This window comes from Maniola hyperantus, chromosome 12 (genome assembly GCF_902806685.2).
Source record: "Maniola hyperantus chromosome 12, iAphHyp1.2, whole genome shotgun sequence".
NCBI classification, from domain to species: Eukaryota; Metazoa; Arthropoda; class Insecta; order Lepidoptera; family Nymphalidae; genus Maniola; species Maniola hyperantus.
Genome location: NC_048547.1, coordinates 915,353 through 933,319, shown reverse-complemented (window position 1 = coordinate 933,319; position 17,967 = coordinate 915,353). Strand labels below are relative to the sequence as shown.

General features: G+C 39.8%; 1 protein-coding gene across 1 annotated transcript; it reads left to right on the top strand.

Annotated features, from left to right (window-relative positions):
• Positions 1–15,222: 15,222 nt before the first annotated feature.
• On the top strand, positions 15,223–17,142 carry noc (no ocelli). Its single transcript, XM_034973856.2, has 2 exons — positions 15,223–15,471; positions 15,597–17,142. The coding sequence occupies exons 1-2, from the start codon at positions 15,388–15,390 to the stop codon at positions 16,839–16,841; spliced, it is 1,329 nt and encodes a 442-aa protein (XP_034829747.1). The 5' UTR covers positions 15,223–15,387; the 3' UTR covers positions 16,842–17,142.
• The last annotated feature ends 825 nt before the right edge of the window (positions 17,143–17,967 follow it).

Sequence of the window (17,967 nt, the reverse complement as noted above, 5' to 3'; positions counted from 1 at the left end):
CAAAAGAAACGCCCACCCAAGCTTTCGCCGGCAATACTTCGCGGAATACCGTCAGCATAAACAACAATCTATTACCAAGATTCCGTAGCTTCCACACATCATCGGAATGAAGTATCATTTGATCGGCATCCTTCTAGAAATCTTGTGCAATTCAATAAATTCCCAGTTAATTAAACGAGCCATCGGTTTATGTCTAATTTATTCAATTATCAACAATATACGGTAATTGTTAATGGCTTCTAGTTGAAAATTCCGCGTTTTTATTTCTCTGAATCCATACTTACATATACCTAAAATAAATGCGAAAGCGTGTCTGTCTGTCTGCTAGTTTTTCGTGGCTCATCCGCTCAACCGATTTTGATGAAATTTGGTAGAGGTAGATAGCTTGCATGAACGTACAATTGACACCGGCTATTCTTTATCCCGGAAAATCAAAGAAATCCCACAGGATTCTTAAAAACCTAAATTCACGTGAATTAAGTTGCGGAAACAATCTATTAACTATTTGGTATAAAGAGTCCTGCATTCTGGAGACTAGGTTTTATCCAGGAAAATTAAAGAGTTTCCACGGGGCTTAAAAAACTAAATCCACGCGGATAAAGTCGCAAGCATCATCTAGTCTTCTAGTCTATACTTCTCTACCTATATAAAAGGCAAAGCTGACTGACTGACTGATCTATCAACGCACTCGCACAGCTCAAACTAATGGACAGATCGGGCTGAAATTTGGCATGCAGGTAGCTATTATAACGTAGACATCCGCTAAGAAAGGATTTTTGAAAATTCAACCCCTAAGGAGGTAAAATGGAGGTTCGAAATTTGTGTAGTTTACGCGAACGAAGTCGCGAGCATAAAGCTAGCTCTCAATAAAACTTGTTTCATCATTGAGAAGATTTTTTTTTCTTTAACTAGATGATGCCCGTGACTTCTTCATTGCATAATATTAATGGCTCTAAATTGGCAGTTATCTACCAATTACGTAAATGATAAAGATTCTAGGATAAAGCAGAGTCATAAAAACTAGAACTTCAATGAGATAGCATCTCAGACTAGTTAAGAGTATCTATAGCTTCATAAAATACTCAAATGAGAATAATTTAATTTAATTATTATTTATATGGAATAATTATTTAATTTTACTAAACAAACAATTACAATTATTACATGAATAGTTAATAGATATATACTTAAAAATTTATAAAAGATATTAACAGCTTAACTACATTTAAATAAGAAACTACACTTGACTAAAAATATCTATTCTATTACGTCGTTATAATCCTCGTAAAAAACCTCTGCTTATCAGCACCCAACAAAACTCAACAGCTTTGCATTAATCCTAAAACCATACAAGTATTACTATCTAGATACAGAATCTCGCCCTAATTCCTAGTAAGGACAAGGTAAAGCCTTGGCTCAAGACGCCAAGAACACCAAGAAACTAGTTCTTAACTGCATTATACATCTAATCTCAGTTAAGCGTCGAAAGTATGATTGTGGATTAGGTTTAACGAGAAACCCACATTCTTATTCCTACAGCCGTCGCTTCCATTCAGTTTCTAATTTCAAGTTGCAGAATTATTTACCCGTAGAATAATATACTTCTAACCGCTCCCGCTAATCTCCCGGCGTACAAAGGACTCAATTTATACTTAATACCATTGTCACAAGCAACAAAGATCCTGTCAATTATAATCTGCAAGAAATCTACAATCGCGGAGCCCGTCAAACGGTAGCAAACAGGGCCAACTGCCGCGGCGAGGACAAAAAACTTTTTAATAAATTATTTGCGAAACCTGTCCGAAAACCCTTCTCAAAGGGCGGCGGGGAAGCGAAACCGATTGCTCGTGACGTGATGGCTTTTGTGTCCATCGAGTATTATGTTGTCAAAATACACGGGGATTTTGTTATTATTTTTGTGTTTGCGAGAACACTTAGCACCCTTTTGTGCGGACCGAGGCCTTCTCGGAAGAAGGGATGTGTGGCTCATAAAATAAGTATACTCGTAACTCTAATCTTTCCTTGAAGGGCGCATGTGAATAGAATAGCAATCGAGCTCAGGCTGTCGAAGAAAGGAAAACAATGGGTAATCCGTTGCGTCTTAGGAGGGAATTACTGCATTAGCTCGTCTTGCGCCGTTCGAGAGTTAATCTCCGCTGGGAAGGAAATAATTTGAAGGAAGAGAAAAAGAATGACATGTCTCGCGTCACGCGTCTTACACGACGTGTCCTTAAAAACTTAATAACATTTTTGCGTATGCGAAGCCGTCATCTCGCGTTACGCCCTCTCCGCCAAATGTTCTCGGCAAATTATACCATCACAACACATAAACACGCGTGGCTGACTCCGCTTTTTGTCACGTCACTCGTACGGGACTCTGATATTTATTCAAATTATTATTCTACGTCTCCCTCTTGTTTTGCTTGGAATGAATTTTTCATGTACACGGCTTGGAGAGCCTCGGTAATTTCACTTTGCCTCGTTCCACTTCAACGGGGATGTTATTTACATTTCTATTTTTATTTTGCAGAATTTAGTTCAACAGACAGACCAGAACGTGTAATATTATGCCATACAGTGTTTATTATATTGTGCCGTATTATTGTCTAAGCAAAGTGCAGAAATCCTTTGTGGGGTCGAGTATACGCTTTTATAACATGATTTCCGAAAGAGTGCTCAGATTTGCCATTGCATAAATTTAAACACTATGTTACACAACATATTATTATGTTACATTACAAACTAAATGACAAAGTTGCATGGAAACGGTCGGCTTTGCATTCAGCATCCCACAAGGTAGTGCAATAATATGTAGTTTGCTTACTTATGTATTGTTTATTTAGATATTATAACAGTTTGTTTAAAAAAAGAGGGACTACTGAGTTTCTTGCTGGCTCATCTCAATAGCATCGCTTTCCGAAACGGTTGTAGAGTCCTGAGTCTTGACATAATATCATAAGTGGCACATTTCAGATTCATTTCGTTTTATAACCAAATATATATTTGTTATGTCCTTGTGCTCCAAAAACTTCCATAAATATCTAGAATTACTCTGAACATTTTACATAACACTGACGAAAGCAATAAAAGACGTCAATATCACACGTCTAATCCAAAAATCATTATAATTAAATAATAAGCTAACAACCACAAAACTTAAATCTCACTAATTATTTATTACGATTGTTTGCTAGGCCTTGAAAATAATATGTTGATCCATCGTATATCTCTGCCAAAACATCTTTCAAGCATCTTCATACATCGCTTTCATTGCATCCCGATTTTTCATTTCCTAATCGAACACTATTTATTTCCTCGACACTCTCAATTAATTTGGCAGTGATTGATGATTTAATTTCATCAATGTCATCACTCTCACTAACCAAAGCGTCAGTGGAAGATGTGTAATGAATGGCACCACATCTGCATCGTTTAGCATCACTGGCCTTGTCACCAGTAATGGATTCTTAGACCAGAGTAATAAATTCTTACCTGTTGACACTGTACTGAAAATATTTGTTCGTTATTTAACCGCTGTCACTGGGCAAATTTGACTTTACTTAGATAAGAATATTTAATTGTAGTGATTAGTGTGTTTGTTAACCTCTGGTATTTAGGTATTTGTTCACGTAATTCTCTCGTACGCCTGTTTGGAGAGATAACGCTGTTTTTACGAGGAGCAAACAAGGAATTGGGTTTCGTATGCACTAATTGCGTTCTTCCGCCTCAAAAATGAAACATCCTCTATCCTTTTAATTTATTGAAGAGATTAACGCGATACTGACTTGTTGAGGTGAAATAATATGACTATTTACTTAAAAACTTGATTGTAAATACAGCTTTAGTGAAAATTTATGTTAGATGTCGTATTTCTTAAAGATAACATCATTAACATGTTCTAAAAACTAGATTCTACACAATAATTTGAATTAAATCTGTATACAATTACAAGACTTTTTATTTTACCCATTCAATTATTCATTCAAAAAGAACAAAGTTTATTTATTACATCCATTACAATTGAAAGCACGACAAAAATAAACACATAAAAAGATTTTTGTTTCAATCAATAAATAAACGTTAATATATTGGTAATATCGTGCAGTTTTATTACACCAATATTTCACAGATAAGGTCCTCTAGCTTGAAAACTGCAGCTATTTTAGATCCCCCATTCATTATGATTAGTCAGTCATAACGTCTGTCAGATCACACTCCGGCCCCACATAAACGTACCCCAATGTAAATATCACCCTATTATCCGACTTTAACAATTTCGTAAACTCGCAGTTACCCATCAGTGGAATATAAATCACATAGATACCAACTTACATTTACCAGCCACAAAATGACCAGCCATCCAAAAACAACTCTTATAATAAACCAGTAAAGGTTGGAGAGAGTAGTTTTTTGGTTGACGATAGGAAAAATTATATTGGTGAATATGGCAGAAAACATCCTCTTGAATTGCCCCCTGCCAATAAAAAAGGGGAAGACGCAAGACTGAATTTTGTTTATCGCCATCTTTATTGTGGGCCACCATTTATTTATACAGTATGCGTATGCGACTCGTAATATAATATGGCGTGGAATAAAAGGTTTTGGTTAAGGGTAAGCCTGTTTTACGGTACAATAACGATGTGTGGAATTCGGTGAGCTAGAAAATGAATGAATGTATCAACAACTACATCGATAAAGTAAGATCTTTATCGATTTAGCTATTGCATTTGAATCGATGTGTGTATTCAATCGTGTGATTTGGGAATATAGTAGGCTTATACACATTGTTATGATAATTTCGATTACAATAGAAAATGTTTTGGTTTATTCGAACAGACAAAACATAAACTCTAAAATGTTATTCCTGTACGACTGTAATTTGTATGAATGTAAAATTTTAAATTAACATAACTTATTTTAGCTGATGTTCCTTAAAAATACAGTTATTATTATTTTTATTAAGTATGTCTACTTCTTATAGACTTGCAAAATGTGCATATGTTATATTTAGATTCACAAAAATTCATTAAGGACATAATATTATTGTTACCTCTATTGGTTAAACTAAAACTTTAAATTGGAATTAAATTTTTTGATATATTTTCAGTAAATACTACTTAGGTAACCATTTGCGTTTGCCTGGTAAGTATTTCTATTTTGTGATTTTATGCCAAGTTAAATTGAGCTAATAATAAAATATTTATGCTAGCTCTTAAAAATATACACTGTAATAAAACATTTAAAAGGATTTCTGGAATTAAGATAAATTTACCTTTTTTGTAAACATGTGTGAGCCATGGGGTCTCACATCAATGTTTATTATGAATATCGTCACCCTTAAAACAAACTTAACACACAACTCTCAAAATGAAGAGTATGCTAAAATAGCTCTTGCGTCTTTGTAATAAAGTTTTGTAAAATTTAGGGAACAGGAAAATGTGCGCGTGTTTCTGGGAATGTGTAAAATGCTTATTTACCGTACACAGTTGCTATGCGTGTTTGTTTATTTGTTTATATAGCTACTTTATGTTCACATGCTTCTGGTCTTATTGTTATATCTTATAAGAAATGCTTGTTTTACATACAAATAAAATAATATTAAGTAGAACCCTCTCCCTACTATATCATGATATTTTATCATCTATAATATAAAAATGAATCACTAAATGTGTTGCTCATCGCAAATCTCGAGAACCGCTGAACCGATTTCGCAAATTCTTTTTTTATAATATTCCTTGAAGTACGAGGATGGGTCTTACGGAGAGAAAAATTTAAAAAATTTGAATCGACTGTTAGGTGGAACGAAGTTCGCCGGGGCAGCTAGTAAGTGATAGATATTTTGTGAAAATTATTTGTTAGATTGTAAAAATTAATTTCTAAAAGGACTTAGGTATTCTTCGATGGCCAAATAGGACCTACCTTTTTTTAAAAATGAGATAGCGAGCAAATGAGCAGGCAGGTCACCTGATGTTAAGTGATTACCGCCGCCCATGAACATTTGCAGCACCAGAGGAACTGCCGATGTTAGTCTAGTGGTTAGGACGTACGTCTTCTAATCGAGGGTCGGGAGTTCGATCTCAGGCACACAACTCTAACTTTTCGGAGCTATGTGCGTTTTAAGTAATTAAATATCACTTGCTTTAACGGTGAAGGAAAACATCGTGAGGAAACCTGCATGCTTGAAAGTTCTCCATAATGTTCTCAAAGGTGTGAAGTCTACCAATCTGCTCATAGCCAGCGTGGTTGACTATGGCTAAACCCCTTCTCACTCTGAGAGGAGACCCGTGCTCTGTAGTAAGCCGGCGATGGGTTGATCATGATGATGACAGGTACTTACTAGAAACCGAAAAAGTTGCAAGCTAGAGGCAGATATATTATATCTGCCTCTAGCTTGCAACTTGCTAGAGGATATATCTGTGACGCTAAAAAATACCCCAGCGTAATTCTGCAATGGATAGGTACCTACCACTTACAAGGCTGCTTTTCAGGCAACTCCAAGAAACACTTCATGTAAAAGAAGGGTAGTTATTTCACGTGAAGGCAGTTTCCAGAAACTGGCAATAAACGTTCTAATTTTAAAATTACCCGTTGTAAATCAAAACAAGAATACCACCTACCGTGAGCGGTAAACTTGAAAGTGTCTAAATCTAATTCATAGCACAATACCCTCATAGAAACGTAAAGACAATGCTCATTCATGGCGCCACCTTCTAGAGAAAGAGCCAGCACGTGCCAGACCTTCGTTATTTTATAAAACCTGAAAGTTTCACCGCGAATTGTCCCCAATAAAGAAAGGAACGATCAGCGACTATGAAGTTTGGATCTTGGTGGCTTTGGGAGATAACAGGTAATAAAGGTGTACAAAAATCATACGTCGAAGTACCTATAAAGTAAATCTTTTTTATAAGTACATAATATTTTCTTTGAAATAGTATTAGAAATCACGTCATGCATTGCCAGACACTTAATAGTTCCGTGGCAACCCCCTGCCAGACACCCTTAAACTTATAAACTTTAAGGGCATCTGGCAGACACTTTTAAACTTTAAGGGCGTCTGGCAGGGGGTTGCCACGTCACTGAGTATCTGGCAATGCATGACGTGATTTCTAATACTATTCCGAAGAAAATATAAAAAAAATAGACTTTACATTTTGATGTAAGATTTTTAGAAAGAAAGAAAGAAATAAAGAAAAGACGTTTATTAATACAAATTATGCCACACATCACAACTTAAAGCTAAGAGCTGGTTGTTCCGGCGCTTCTTCCACCTGAGAACAAGCAAAAGAAGCGCCGGAACAAACTGTTATATTGTGTGGCACAACTCGAAAAAAGGGTCCCAGCTCAGCATTATGCTGTATGCCTTGTTGCACAAGGACATACAGCGCTGATTTTCAGCTGGTACCCTGAACCGGGTGACGCCACGGATTATAAACTAATGATAACTAAACTAATGATAACTAATAAAACACACGGAAACATAAAAAATTAATAAAATAGAAAATCACTAACTAACAACTATACTTATACTTTTATATACTTTTACACCTTTGTTACATGTTATCTCCCAAAGCCTCCACGATCCAAACTTCCTATAGTCGCTAATCGTTCCTCACTGTGTTGGGAATTGGGATACGCAGGTGAACTTTAAGTTTTTATAAAATAACGAAGGTCTGGCACGCGCTGGCTCTTAGTCCCTCCCTCGCAGTCATCCATTGCAGTCATATCCCAAAGTGTAGCAGAAGATGGTACAATTGTCACTCATTATGGCAGTCATTAACTATTGTTTCCTTCACTTTTGAGTTTTACCGACTATGTGTATGGCCACTAGAACTGGGGGCATTTTAGAAGCGTTCAGAATTAAAGCAGTCTAAATATTTTTTTGTGAAAAAATAATCGAATGACACACAAGTTACAACCCTAAATCACGTCATGATCTCTACAGAGGGAAAGCTACATAAGAACGTCTATTCTGATAGGGTTGTTGCATGAGAAAAATTCAGGGGGAAAAATAAAAACATTTTATACGAGCAAGATGTGTATTAATTGTAAAAAAAAATGATTTTATGTCCCTAATCAGACCCTCAAAAGGGAATTCTAAGACCATAAAGAACACTGGTAAAAGTTATATCATTGAGAATTGAGGGAGTAAGGGGGGAGGGCAGTTCCCCGTCCCACACACACTGTTTGCTATGGAGGTGTATTTTTTATCTTTGATTTTTTTTTACGAATATCAGTAAAAATAAGTCTAAAAAGAATGACGTCATGTTAAGACTCTACCACCGGTTCGGAAAGCAATTTCTACTGAGAAAAGCCGACAAATTTTTTGGCCAATTTAATTTTAACGTGTTTCGTGTTTCGACGCTCGAATTCTTTTTTTTTTGTTTAAGAATATTAGCCATTTTAAATGACTAATATTCCCCTTTCCTCTCCAACTAAGCGTCAGGCTTGTGCTAGGAGTAGGTACGACAATAGTGCTACGGGCGGGGTTTGAACCGTCGACCTTTCAGTTTTCAGTCAACTCCTTTACCGATTGAGCTATTGAGGCTCTATCCATAGTTGAGCCCAGCCTGCCTAAGAGCGTTTGTGCAATCATCCGTATTCAGTTCATATCCGTGATTCTTCGAAGTGGCCGTCATACAACTACGTAGGTACAGTAAGCAGCAGAAAGTAATGTGCATCGACATTTAGAAGGAGATAGCAGATTTTGTAGAGCGTTGTCGCTATCATTGCGACCGATAAAACGTCATATAGGTATGAGTGAGGCTCTACAAAGCCGAAATGTAAAAGGCCGATAAACATTACTTTCTGCCGCGTACTGTACTCATTCGATTTGTGTTTTTAAGAAATCCGTGATTTCACGGATTAGTGCACAAACGCTAGAAGCTTTTACACCCTCCGATCGCCGTTCCAGTGGCCGCACAAGCAAGTGTTACAAGGCGAATGGTACACAGTGAAATTATTTACAACGTCGGCGTTTCACAAAAGCCCGCCCGCGTTTATTGCCGCCATAAATACTGATACTACAGCGGGAATATTTATTTCACCTCACCTGTTATTTATTGCTAGTGCTGCGCCCCGGTTTTTACAATTTCAATTTTTTTTTCAATTTATTTATTATTAAGTCGGACAACAATTGATCCATTATGTGTTAGTAACAATAAATACTTAATAACTATGTTAATACTTAAACACTAAGGAGTTAGTAACAAAATACTTAATCACTATGTTAGTACTTAATAACTAAAAGGGATTTAGTCCTCTGCACGAGTTTCCCCAACAGAGGACTATCCATTTTGCCCGCTATCATGCGCAGGATCCCGTTGCTGCTTCCTCGGACTCTGGACAACAGTGATGCTGTTTTCTTGCGCCAGATGGCATCGAAGCCATCTGTCCGCGCCTCAGCAAACATAGCTGATGCACTACAGAACCGAGGTTGCCGCAACAAAATCCTGAACGCATTATTATATTGGACTCGCAGCGCATTGTAAGCCCTTTGCGTGTACTGAAACCACAAGCTTGCCGAGTATAAGGATGTACAGTATGCTTTGAACAGCGTGACTTTCACAGCATCTGTACATCGGGCAAACCTGCGGGCCACCATATTCGCTCGGACTGACAATGCCCTGCGTTCCCTTTCCATATCATCATCATCTCCAAGGGTCTCGGTTAGCAAGTGCCCAAGGTATTTGAATTTGTGAACTCTATTGAGAGCTACTCCATGGAGCTTTAAAGGTGGAACATACGTTGGACACTTGGTACCCGCCTTGAAGACCATGACTTCAGTCTTCTTGACATTGTATTTCAATCCATGTTCAGCAGCATACGACTCGCATACCGCAAGCATCCTGCGCAGCGCACTGATTGACGGAGCCAGCAGCACCATGTCGTCGGCATAGCTGAGGTTGTTGACGCAGACACCGTCTACGTAGCAGCCCACCGGCATACTGCTGAGTCCCTCAATCAGTTCGTTTACGTACAGGCTGAAAAGCAATGGTGAGCTCAGGCCACCCTGCCGAACGCCACATTCCAGCCTGTACGTATCCGAGAGCTCATTCGCCCACCTAACTCGGTTTTCCTGACCTAGGTACCAATATTTAAAAAGACAATTAACCTCCGGTGGCAACCCTGTCTTTTTTAACTTAGCCCACAGGTTATCATATGGCACCAGATCAAAAGCCCGCGACAGGTCCAGGAAACAAGCATATACGGGAGTGTGTCTATCAGTGTAGTACTTGACAGTATGCTTCAAACTCAGGATTGCAGTTTCAGTTGACAGTTCGGACCGAAATCCGAATTGAGCATCATGTAGCTTAACGTGCTTCTTCAAATATTGGTTAAGCACACTGTCGAGCACTTTCGCTATGGTAGTGGCTAGCGAAATCGGTCGGTAATTACATTTATCAGACACATCCCCCGTCCTACACTTTACAACAGGTACCACCACAGTTTTCATTAGGTCCGGAGGCAGGTACGAGTGGCTGAGACACAGATTGAATAACAATGCCAAGACCCGAGGGAGATGACATCCCGCATGCTTCAGGTGCTCGATACTGAGTCCATCGTGACCAGGGGACTTACCGCGCTTTGACTGAATGATAATTTGTCGTATATCTTTTGCCAGAATTATGACAGACATTTTAGTTCCGCTAGGCTCAGCATCGAACCCTTGACGCTGCGGCCCAAGAGGCGACTTCACAGCAAAGTGATTTGCAAACAAATTGGCGATCTCGCTCGGGTTAGAGACACCATCAACGCTTGCTGGAATGCCCGGCCTAGCATTAAGCTGATTTGTGCATTTCCAAAAATTCTTGAAATCAGCGTTTACATGGTGTGTCGCCAGCATATCCATCTTAATTTGTTCCTGGTGATTTTGGCACCACTTAAGTTTTCCTTTAAACATTTTTCTCGATTCAGCCATGTCATTAAAAATAGGACCGCTAACTGGCTTGCCATGGCAACACCAAACATGAAATTTTAGCTTGGCATTCAAGTAAGCGTCACGCACGTGCCTATTCCAACCCGCCAGTGGTTTTTTCCGGCTAGTCTTTTTTGACATACGGGTCTCACTAGCGGCCTGTTGCAGCACCTTTACAATGTCTTTGTACAAGTTATCAATTATATATTTATGATCAGCCTTATCACAAAAACAATCGGAGCATTCTAGTAACTCACTCGGAAAGTCCAAGCTTTTTAATTGCATGTTACACTTCTTATTATATGCATCTACTTGCTCTAGGGTTCTCTCGCCCCATAGCACTGTACTACGTTCAATAATATTTATTGGCAGTCTTTGTCGAATAACATCTAAATTACAACACACCACCAGAGGGTAGTGGTCCGACCAGTAAACGTCATATTTTACATAAATATTAGTGACACACTGCCACGCCGCACTACTTACAAGACAGTGGTCTAACCAACGCCTACACCCATGCGCCTCACTAATAAAAGTATAGGTATCTATACTCAACTTGTTTATGTCCGCACAAAACCAGTCTTGTTCATCCGCAAAGTCAAAAATCTCTTTATAAAAACGCTCACCTGGATGCGCATTGAGGTCCCCAAGAACACACAACGCGGCACAGTTTTTTTTTACCCCGGGCGGCTTGTCAAAACGAAAATTAAGCCATAATGCGGCGTAACAAGACGGTTTATTACCTGATATGGGGAATAATTTGACTACAAAGTCAAAATATTTCCCATAATATCGGCACAGTTGTCTGTCTGTCTGTCTGCTAGCCTTTCGCGGCTCATCCGTACAACCGATTTTGACGAAATTTGGTACAGATATAGCTTGCATCCCGGGGAAGGACATAACTTTTACATGACATACTTTTATCCCATTTTACATAGGGATAAAACCTAAATCCACGCGGACGAAGTCGCTGGCATCATGTAGTAATACAATAAAGATTGTAAAGGATGGACTGCGTTTCTGAACGTTTCTATAAGTGGTATTTTTTAATAGAAAGAAAAAAATTAGACACCTACGCTATCCATAGATCATAGTTCGTGTTCTAATTTCAAATGAATTCTTCAGGTTAAAATGGACTTTTCTACGCAAATTTCGAAGGGCAAAGAAAGCGTTTCCGAGCTGAAAACCTATGATAACATAATTTTTGTACCCGCCTAAATATCCTGTTCACTTCCTAAGCTGTGCACCGCCATTGATGTGCGGATGCGGCGAGATCAAAGCGGCCACCGAATTACTGTTTACACTCCAACCCTGACAGGGACACAGAACACCCTGTATATTGTATAGAGCGAGAGAGAGATTAAAAACTGTGTTATGTCACGCCTGGCTTATTGTTAGAGCATTGTTAGAGCTTTTGGTTGATATATTATTTTGTCAAAGATATTCATCATCATCATCAACCGATAGACGTCCACTGCTGGATTAGTTAATTAGGTCTCTTGTAGGGACTTCCACACGCCACGGTCTTGCGCCGCCTGAATCCAGCGGCTCCCTGCGACTCCAACGCTGCACCTTCCGGTGTGAGGTCGCCATTACAGCACCTTGAGACGTTTTGTCAAAGATATAAAGATTAAAATAAATTGATTACTAAATAATCATGATCATAGTCAACACTACTGAGCACAGGTCTCCTAAGTCCTCCCCATGCTATGAGGAGACCCGATTCTGAGGAGGAGGAGATAGTCCGCCACGCTGGCCAAGCATGGATTGGCAGACTTCACACACCTTTGAGAACATTATGGAGAACTGCCAGGTATGCAGGTTTCCTCGCGATGTTTTCCTTCAGCATGAAACCAAGTGATACCTACTTAATGAGACTATCACATCTTTGAGAACTTTATGGAAAACTCTCAGAAATACATGTTTCCTCACGATGCTGCCATTCACCGTTCGGTAGGTAAATCAAGTGATATTTAAATGCTCCCAAAAGTTAGAGGTGCGTGCCTGGAATCGAACCCCCGACCTCCCGAATAGGAGGCGGACGTCTTAACCACTAGGCTATCACGGCTCACTTTGCCCCGTATTTACCCTCAATTCCTAACCATTATTTCCCCAAAAGATAATTATTTCCTCGAACAATAGAAAAAGGCTCAAATTTTATTGTACTGATAACATTGACGAGCAAGGATTTTATTTTGCTTTTATGTTTATCTTTTAGCCGATAACATTTACTGACCAATATACATATATTACAATTAGGGGATGAACCTAAAGAGTGTTTTATGGCTGCCGTAGCGAAGTTTCTGAACCTATATAGTACGCGACAGGTCCTACCTACCTGCCAAATTTCATGATTCTAGGTCAACGGGAAGTACCCTGTAGGTTTCTTGACAGACAGACAGACAACAAAGTGATCCTTTAAGGGTTCCGTTTTTCCTTTTGAGGTGCGGAACCCTAAAAAGCATAAAATCAACCAAACTAATAGTACCTGCAAGCATTTTTCCTAACTTTCGTTTTATCTTTGCTATGATTTAGTGAAGCGACCGCTTTCGGCACTTTTTACACAGTTTTTTTGCCAAATTTTTTGCTCAGAAAACATAAAAGGCTGTTTACGCGCGAATGAATTAAACTATCGCCGTAAAATTGGTTCTGTATCCATTCCATAAGCCCATTAGGGTTACTCAAGCAGGAAATTAGTGGACTGTGGTTAATTTTGTTAGAAATCTCGTTTTCATCTCGGTTGTTCGGCTAAGTGGACCCATCCGGATTTCATTTTGTATAGGTACCTATTGTATAATGTATAGTTCAGGAGAATAGGAACTAAAATATATTAATAAATCCAATTGTGATTATTAAGTTTCTAACCACCCCATAAATCTATAGCGATAACGCATAAGTAATAATATTATAATCTATGGCAACAAGTCATAAGACCCCATTCGTTCAGGTCATTGATATGCAGTTCAATAGGTGTTTTTATCAATTTGTCGTTATAAGTTAGCTTATGATTAAGTTACCTACATACCTATTATATTATTTACTTACAAAAATAATTCTTCGTTTAGGTATAATTATAGGTATTGCAAAATAGTACATAAGTACCATTTAGTAGTCCTCTGGTGCTGCAAATGTTCATGGGCGGCGGTAATCACTTAACATCAGGTGACCCGCCTGCTCGTTTGCTTGCCATTTCTATTTAAAAAAAAAATAAGCATTGCGAAAAATTTGCAATATTAAGAAAGCATTTTTATGAGGAACGGCATATGGCGGCGTTTAAATAAAACTATGAGCGTCGCCTAACTAAACTCTCAGTTGGCAAAACATTTCAATTCCGCAGCCAACAAGTGATAACGTCGCAGTCGCACGTATGTCGTGATTTAGTCGCAAACTGGGCCCACAATAAACAGCGCGGCGCCTATGCTCCTAAACAAACACTAAAATGCCCACGTAGGTATCTAATTTATAGAAGAACTCCGGGCCCGCAAGGCCCCGTATCGCAATAAACATGTTTTTTGTTTCGCATGTCCGCGCACTGTCAAATATATTACAACCCGTCGGGTTATTTACGACCTCTGTCGTCCGCCCATACGTTATACTTAGTATCTTTGTTTGGACACAATAAGCAATATTTCTAAAGGGCCCGACGTCGCTCGCAGCTGTTGATATGGGTTCCCGAATTGACATATTTAATTTGATCGCGACGCGGGGCCCGTTTCAATGAGGCCGTGTTTGACAGGTTTTAGTGTCGGATTAACGTTAACGTTATGGACTTTGTGCTGTCGATGAAGAGAAATATTGGTCGGTAGGTGCAGTACTCTCGCCAGAACGGCAGCTCGTAAAACAGCGTCGACACATCAAACGGCTCCGGGAAAACGCCATAGAAAGGATCAATTTTCCCCTTTGAACCGAGCGCATCCCAGAACAAAGGCGACTGAAAGAGCAAGTAGTTTCGAATGTGTCAGCGACAAAGCGCCGGCGAGAGCAGCGTTGTCGAAAGCGTAATAAAAGTGGCGCGGAACAAAAAAGCTACAGAGTGTAGCGGAGCGGGCAGGTAGAGTCGCGGCGGCTCAAAGCGCGCCGTCATGGGTGGCGAGCCACCAACGCCATCGCACGTCTCAATCCGCACCCGGCTGCCCGCCATGCCGCCTTTCCTTTTTCCCCTACCGCAATGCAGCTATGTGTCGTTTCCGCTTTATTTTTTATGACTGTGTGCTGCAGCGGAGAGATATAGCGCTGCTTCTCTAACAAAGACTTGAGATATCGCCGTCCCTGTCGCGCGGGGCGGGCGGGGGCCCCGGCACGTCGGGCGCTGGTGGGGTCTCGTCTCTCACAGTCACCTCGACCGCCGCCACGGACGCACGCATTCACTCCCGACATTCCGCGCGACCGTGCCACAGAGTAGTTGTGTACGCAGAGCTGACAGTGACTTGACGTGAAGTGTAGTATAAGTGATCGTGAAAGTTTATCTCCAAATGGTGGTGCTTGAAGACGGGGCAATGATGACTAATCCTAACCAATATCTCCAGCCAGATTATTTAACACCACTCCCATCTTCTGTAAGTATTTTATTTTTAAATAAGTAATTAAAATAAACTTTAAATAAGAAAAACTTTATAGCATAAAAATTAATTGTCATTTTTTATACTAATGTGATATTAATTTACTTTTTTCTTTGTTACAGTTGGACTCCAAGAAAAGTCCGCTTGCGCTTTTAGCGCAAACTTGTAGTCAGATCGGCGCGGACACTCTAGCGTCTAAACCGCTGCTGCCGCCGCTCGACAAAAAGAAATCAGTGAATAGTGTTAACAGTGATTCTATGAGTCGTTCTTCACCTAGTGCTAGTAAACCGGATAAACCGCGTTCTTCGCCGGAAAGCAAACATTTAGCTTTCAAACCATACGAAGTTAATGTCGTTACTAAGAAACCTGAAGAAACCCGGCCATCATCGAAAGCCAGTTCCGATAGTTCCGATGATAAAAAATCTGGGAAAAGTACTCCCGGGCGAAAATCTACACCGCCTACAACAGAAAATGGCAAGAGCAGCCCGTCCAGCGACCACAAATCATCACCCCCTGGGTCTTCAGGCACGAGCCCGATAATTCGATCGGGTTTAGAAGTGTTAGGGCATGGAAAAGATCATCTTGGTGCTTTCAAGAATTTACCTGGTCTGTCCGGATTCAACCCACTCGTTGGATTGTGTTGTCCTCCTGGCATGGAACAGCATGCGAATCCAGCTTTCCGACCTCCTTATGCAGGAGCCCCACTAAGTGCCCATCACGCCGCAATGTTAGCAGCAGCCGCTGGGTTCCCGGGATCTACAAACCCATACCTCGGTTACGCTAGAGTCAAAACACCTGCCGGTGGAGAAACACTAATTCCAGTTTGCAAAGACCCTTACTGCACTGGTTGTCAATTCTCCGTCAACAATCATCACCTACTCATGAGCAACGGTGCATGTCCCGCCGGCTGCACGCAGTGTGAACATCAAAAGTATAACTTAGCAATGGCCATGGCGCTCTCCCAGCAAGGAGCCGGAGGCCTATCGTATTCGCAAATGAGCCGCCCCTATATTTGTAATTGGATTGTTGGCGAATCGTATTGCGGAAAACGTTTTGGGAACTCAGAGGAGCTTTTGCAACATTTAAGAAGTCACACGACGGACGGATCTACTCCTTCCTCGACGTCTTCACAGCCGTCGCTATTGAGTCCGCTGAACCCTTTATTTACGACAGCTGGGCTTCGCGGTGCGTATCCGACGGCACCGTTGAGCCCGCTTTCAGCGAGCCGCTACCATCCTTACTCCAAAGCTCTACCTGCAAGCCTAGGCTCGTCTCCTTATGGTGCCTTCAATCCGGCACTGGGGCCTTTTTACTCGCCTTATGCCATGTACGGCCAAAGGCTCGGAGCGGCTGCAGTGCACCAATAAACTAGTGTAGTGAGGATTAATGACTGACATGTTAAATGTTTGTATTGTCCAATTTTCTTCTGTGATATCAATAGACTATATTTTGATGTTGTAAGGCGTCATGCGCCATGACAAATTTAGTGAATAGTGCAATCTTTAATAGGTAAAGATAATATAAGTTAATTTGCCGACGAAAGTTTGTTTAAACGCTGGTGCAGAAGGGATTATAAAGACTATGTACAGCCAAATGATTTGTGTAAATATTATTCTATGTTTAAAACTCAATGAAACAATTTCAAATACAGTATCTTTATGCAAATTATACGGTTTTTGATTTTATTATATATCACTAATGCAATTCAGCACACTTTATTGCACGCAAAATATGAAATAAAAGTCTAAATTACAGTTAATAGAAAAGAACAAAGTAATACAATTGGTAGCCTTATCACCAATTGATTCGCGTGAAATTGCTTTTAACAAAAAATATTTTTCTACGAAATCAGAACATTAATTATTTATGCCTACTTTTTATCGCTCAGTTGTTTAAAATAATCTTATTCAGAGGCTGACGTGTGTTTCATTCATAATAATGGTTTCAACATAATAATAATGTTGAGCACGCATAATAAATACATTAGAAGAGCACGATAAGAATAACATATAATAAATTATACACCATCAACTCGAGACCGCTTTCCAACAGAGCGAGGCAATAAGCCGGCTGAATGATTGATTAATGTACTCCTAACACACACATTAGTGCCGTCAATCAACGGGAACGTAGCGTGATAAAACAAGACTGCAATCACGCGAGCACAAGCTTGGCTACCGCCCACCTATCGTGAACAGAAACAGGGCTAACAAAACAATTTTTCTTCATTGAATAGCATAAAAAGATGAAATACACGAGAGGAACGCGCAAGAAACGCTCAACATCATTAATAACAAAGCCGTGAGCTGTCAGCTCAGTTAATGCGGTGTTTTTTTAATAAATGCTATTTTGATTAGGCCCATGTCATGTCGAAAATTCAACTGTCAAAAGCATAATTGGTCGCACGAAAAGACTGAGGGACAGGTGATAGAGTAGCTCGAAATAGAGGCCGACTTTATTCTACGCGAGATAAATGCTGCATATTTTACGATC

Coding starts and splice junctions, on each gene's coding strand:
- noc (XM_034973856.2), top strand. CDS start 15,388: ATGGTGGTGCTTGAAGACGGGGCAATGATGACTAATCCTAACCAATAT. Junction 15,472..15,596: donor TAACACCACTCCCATCTTCT/GTAAGTATTTTA, acceptor TCTTTGTTACAG/TTGGACTCCAAGAAAAGTCC.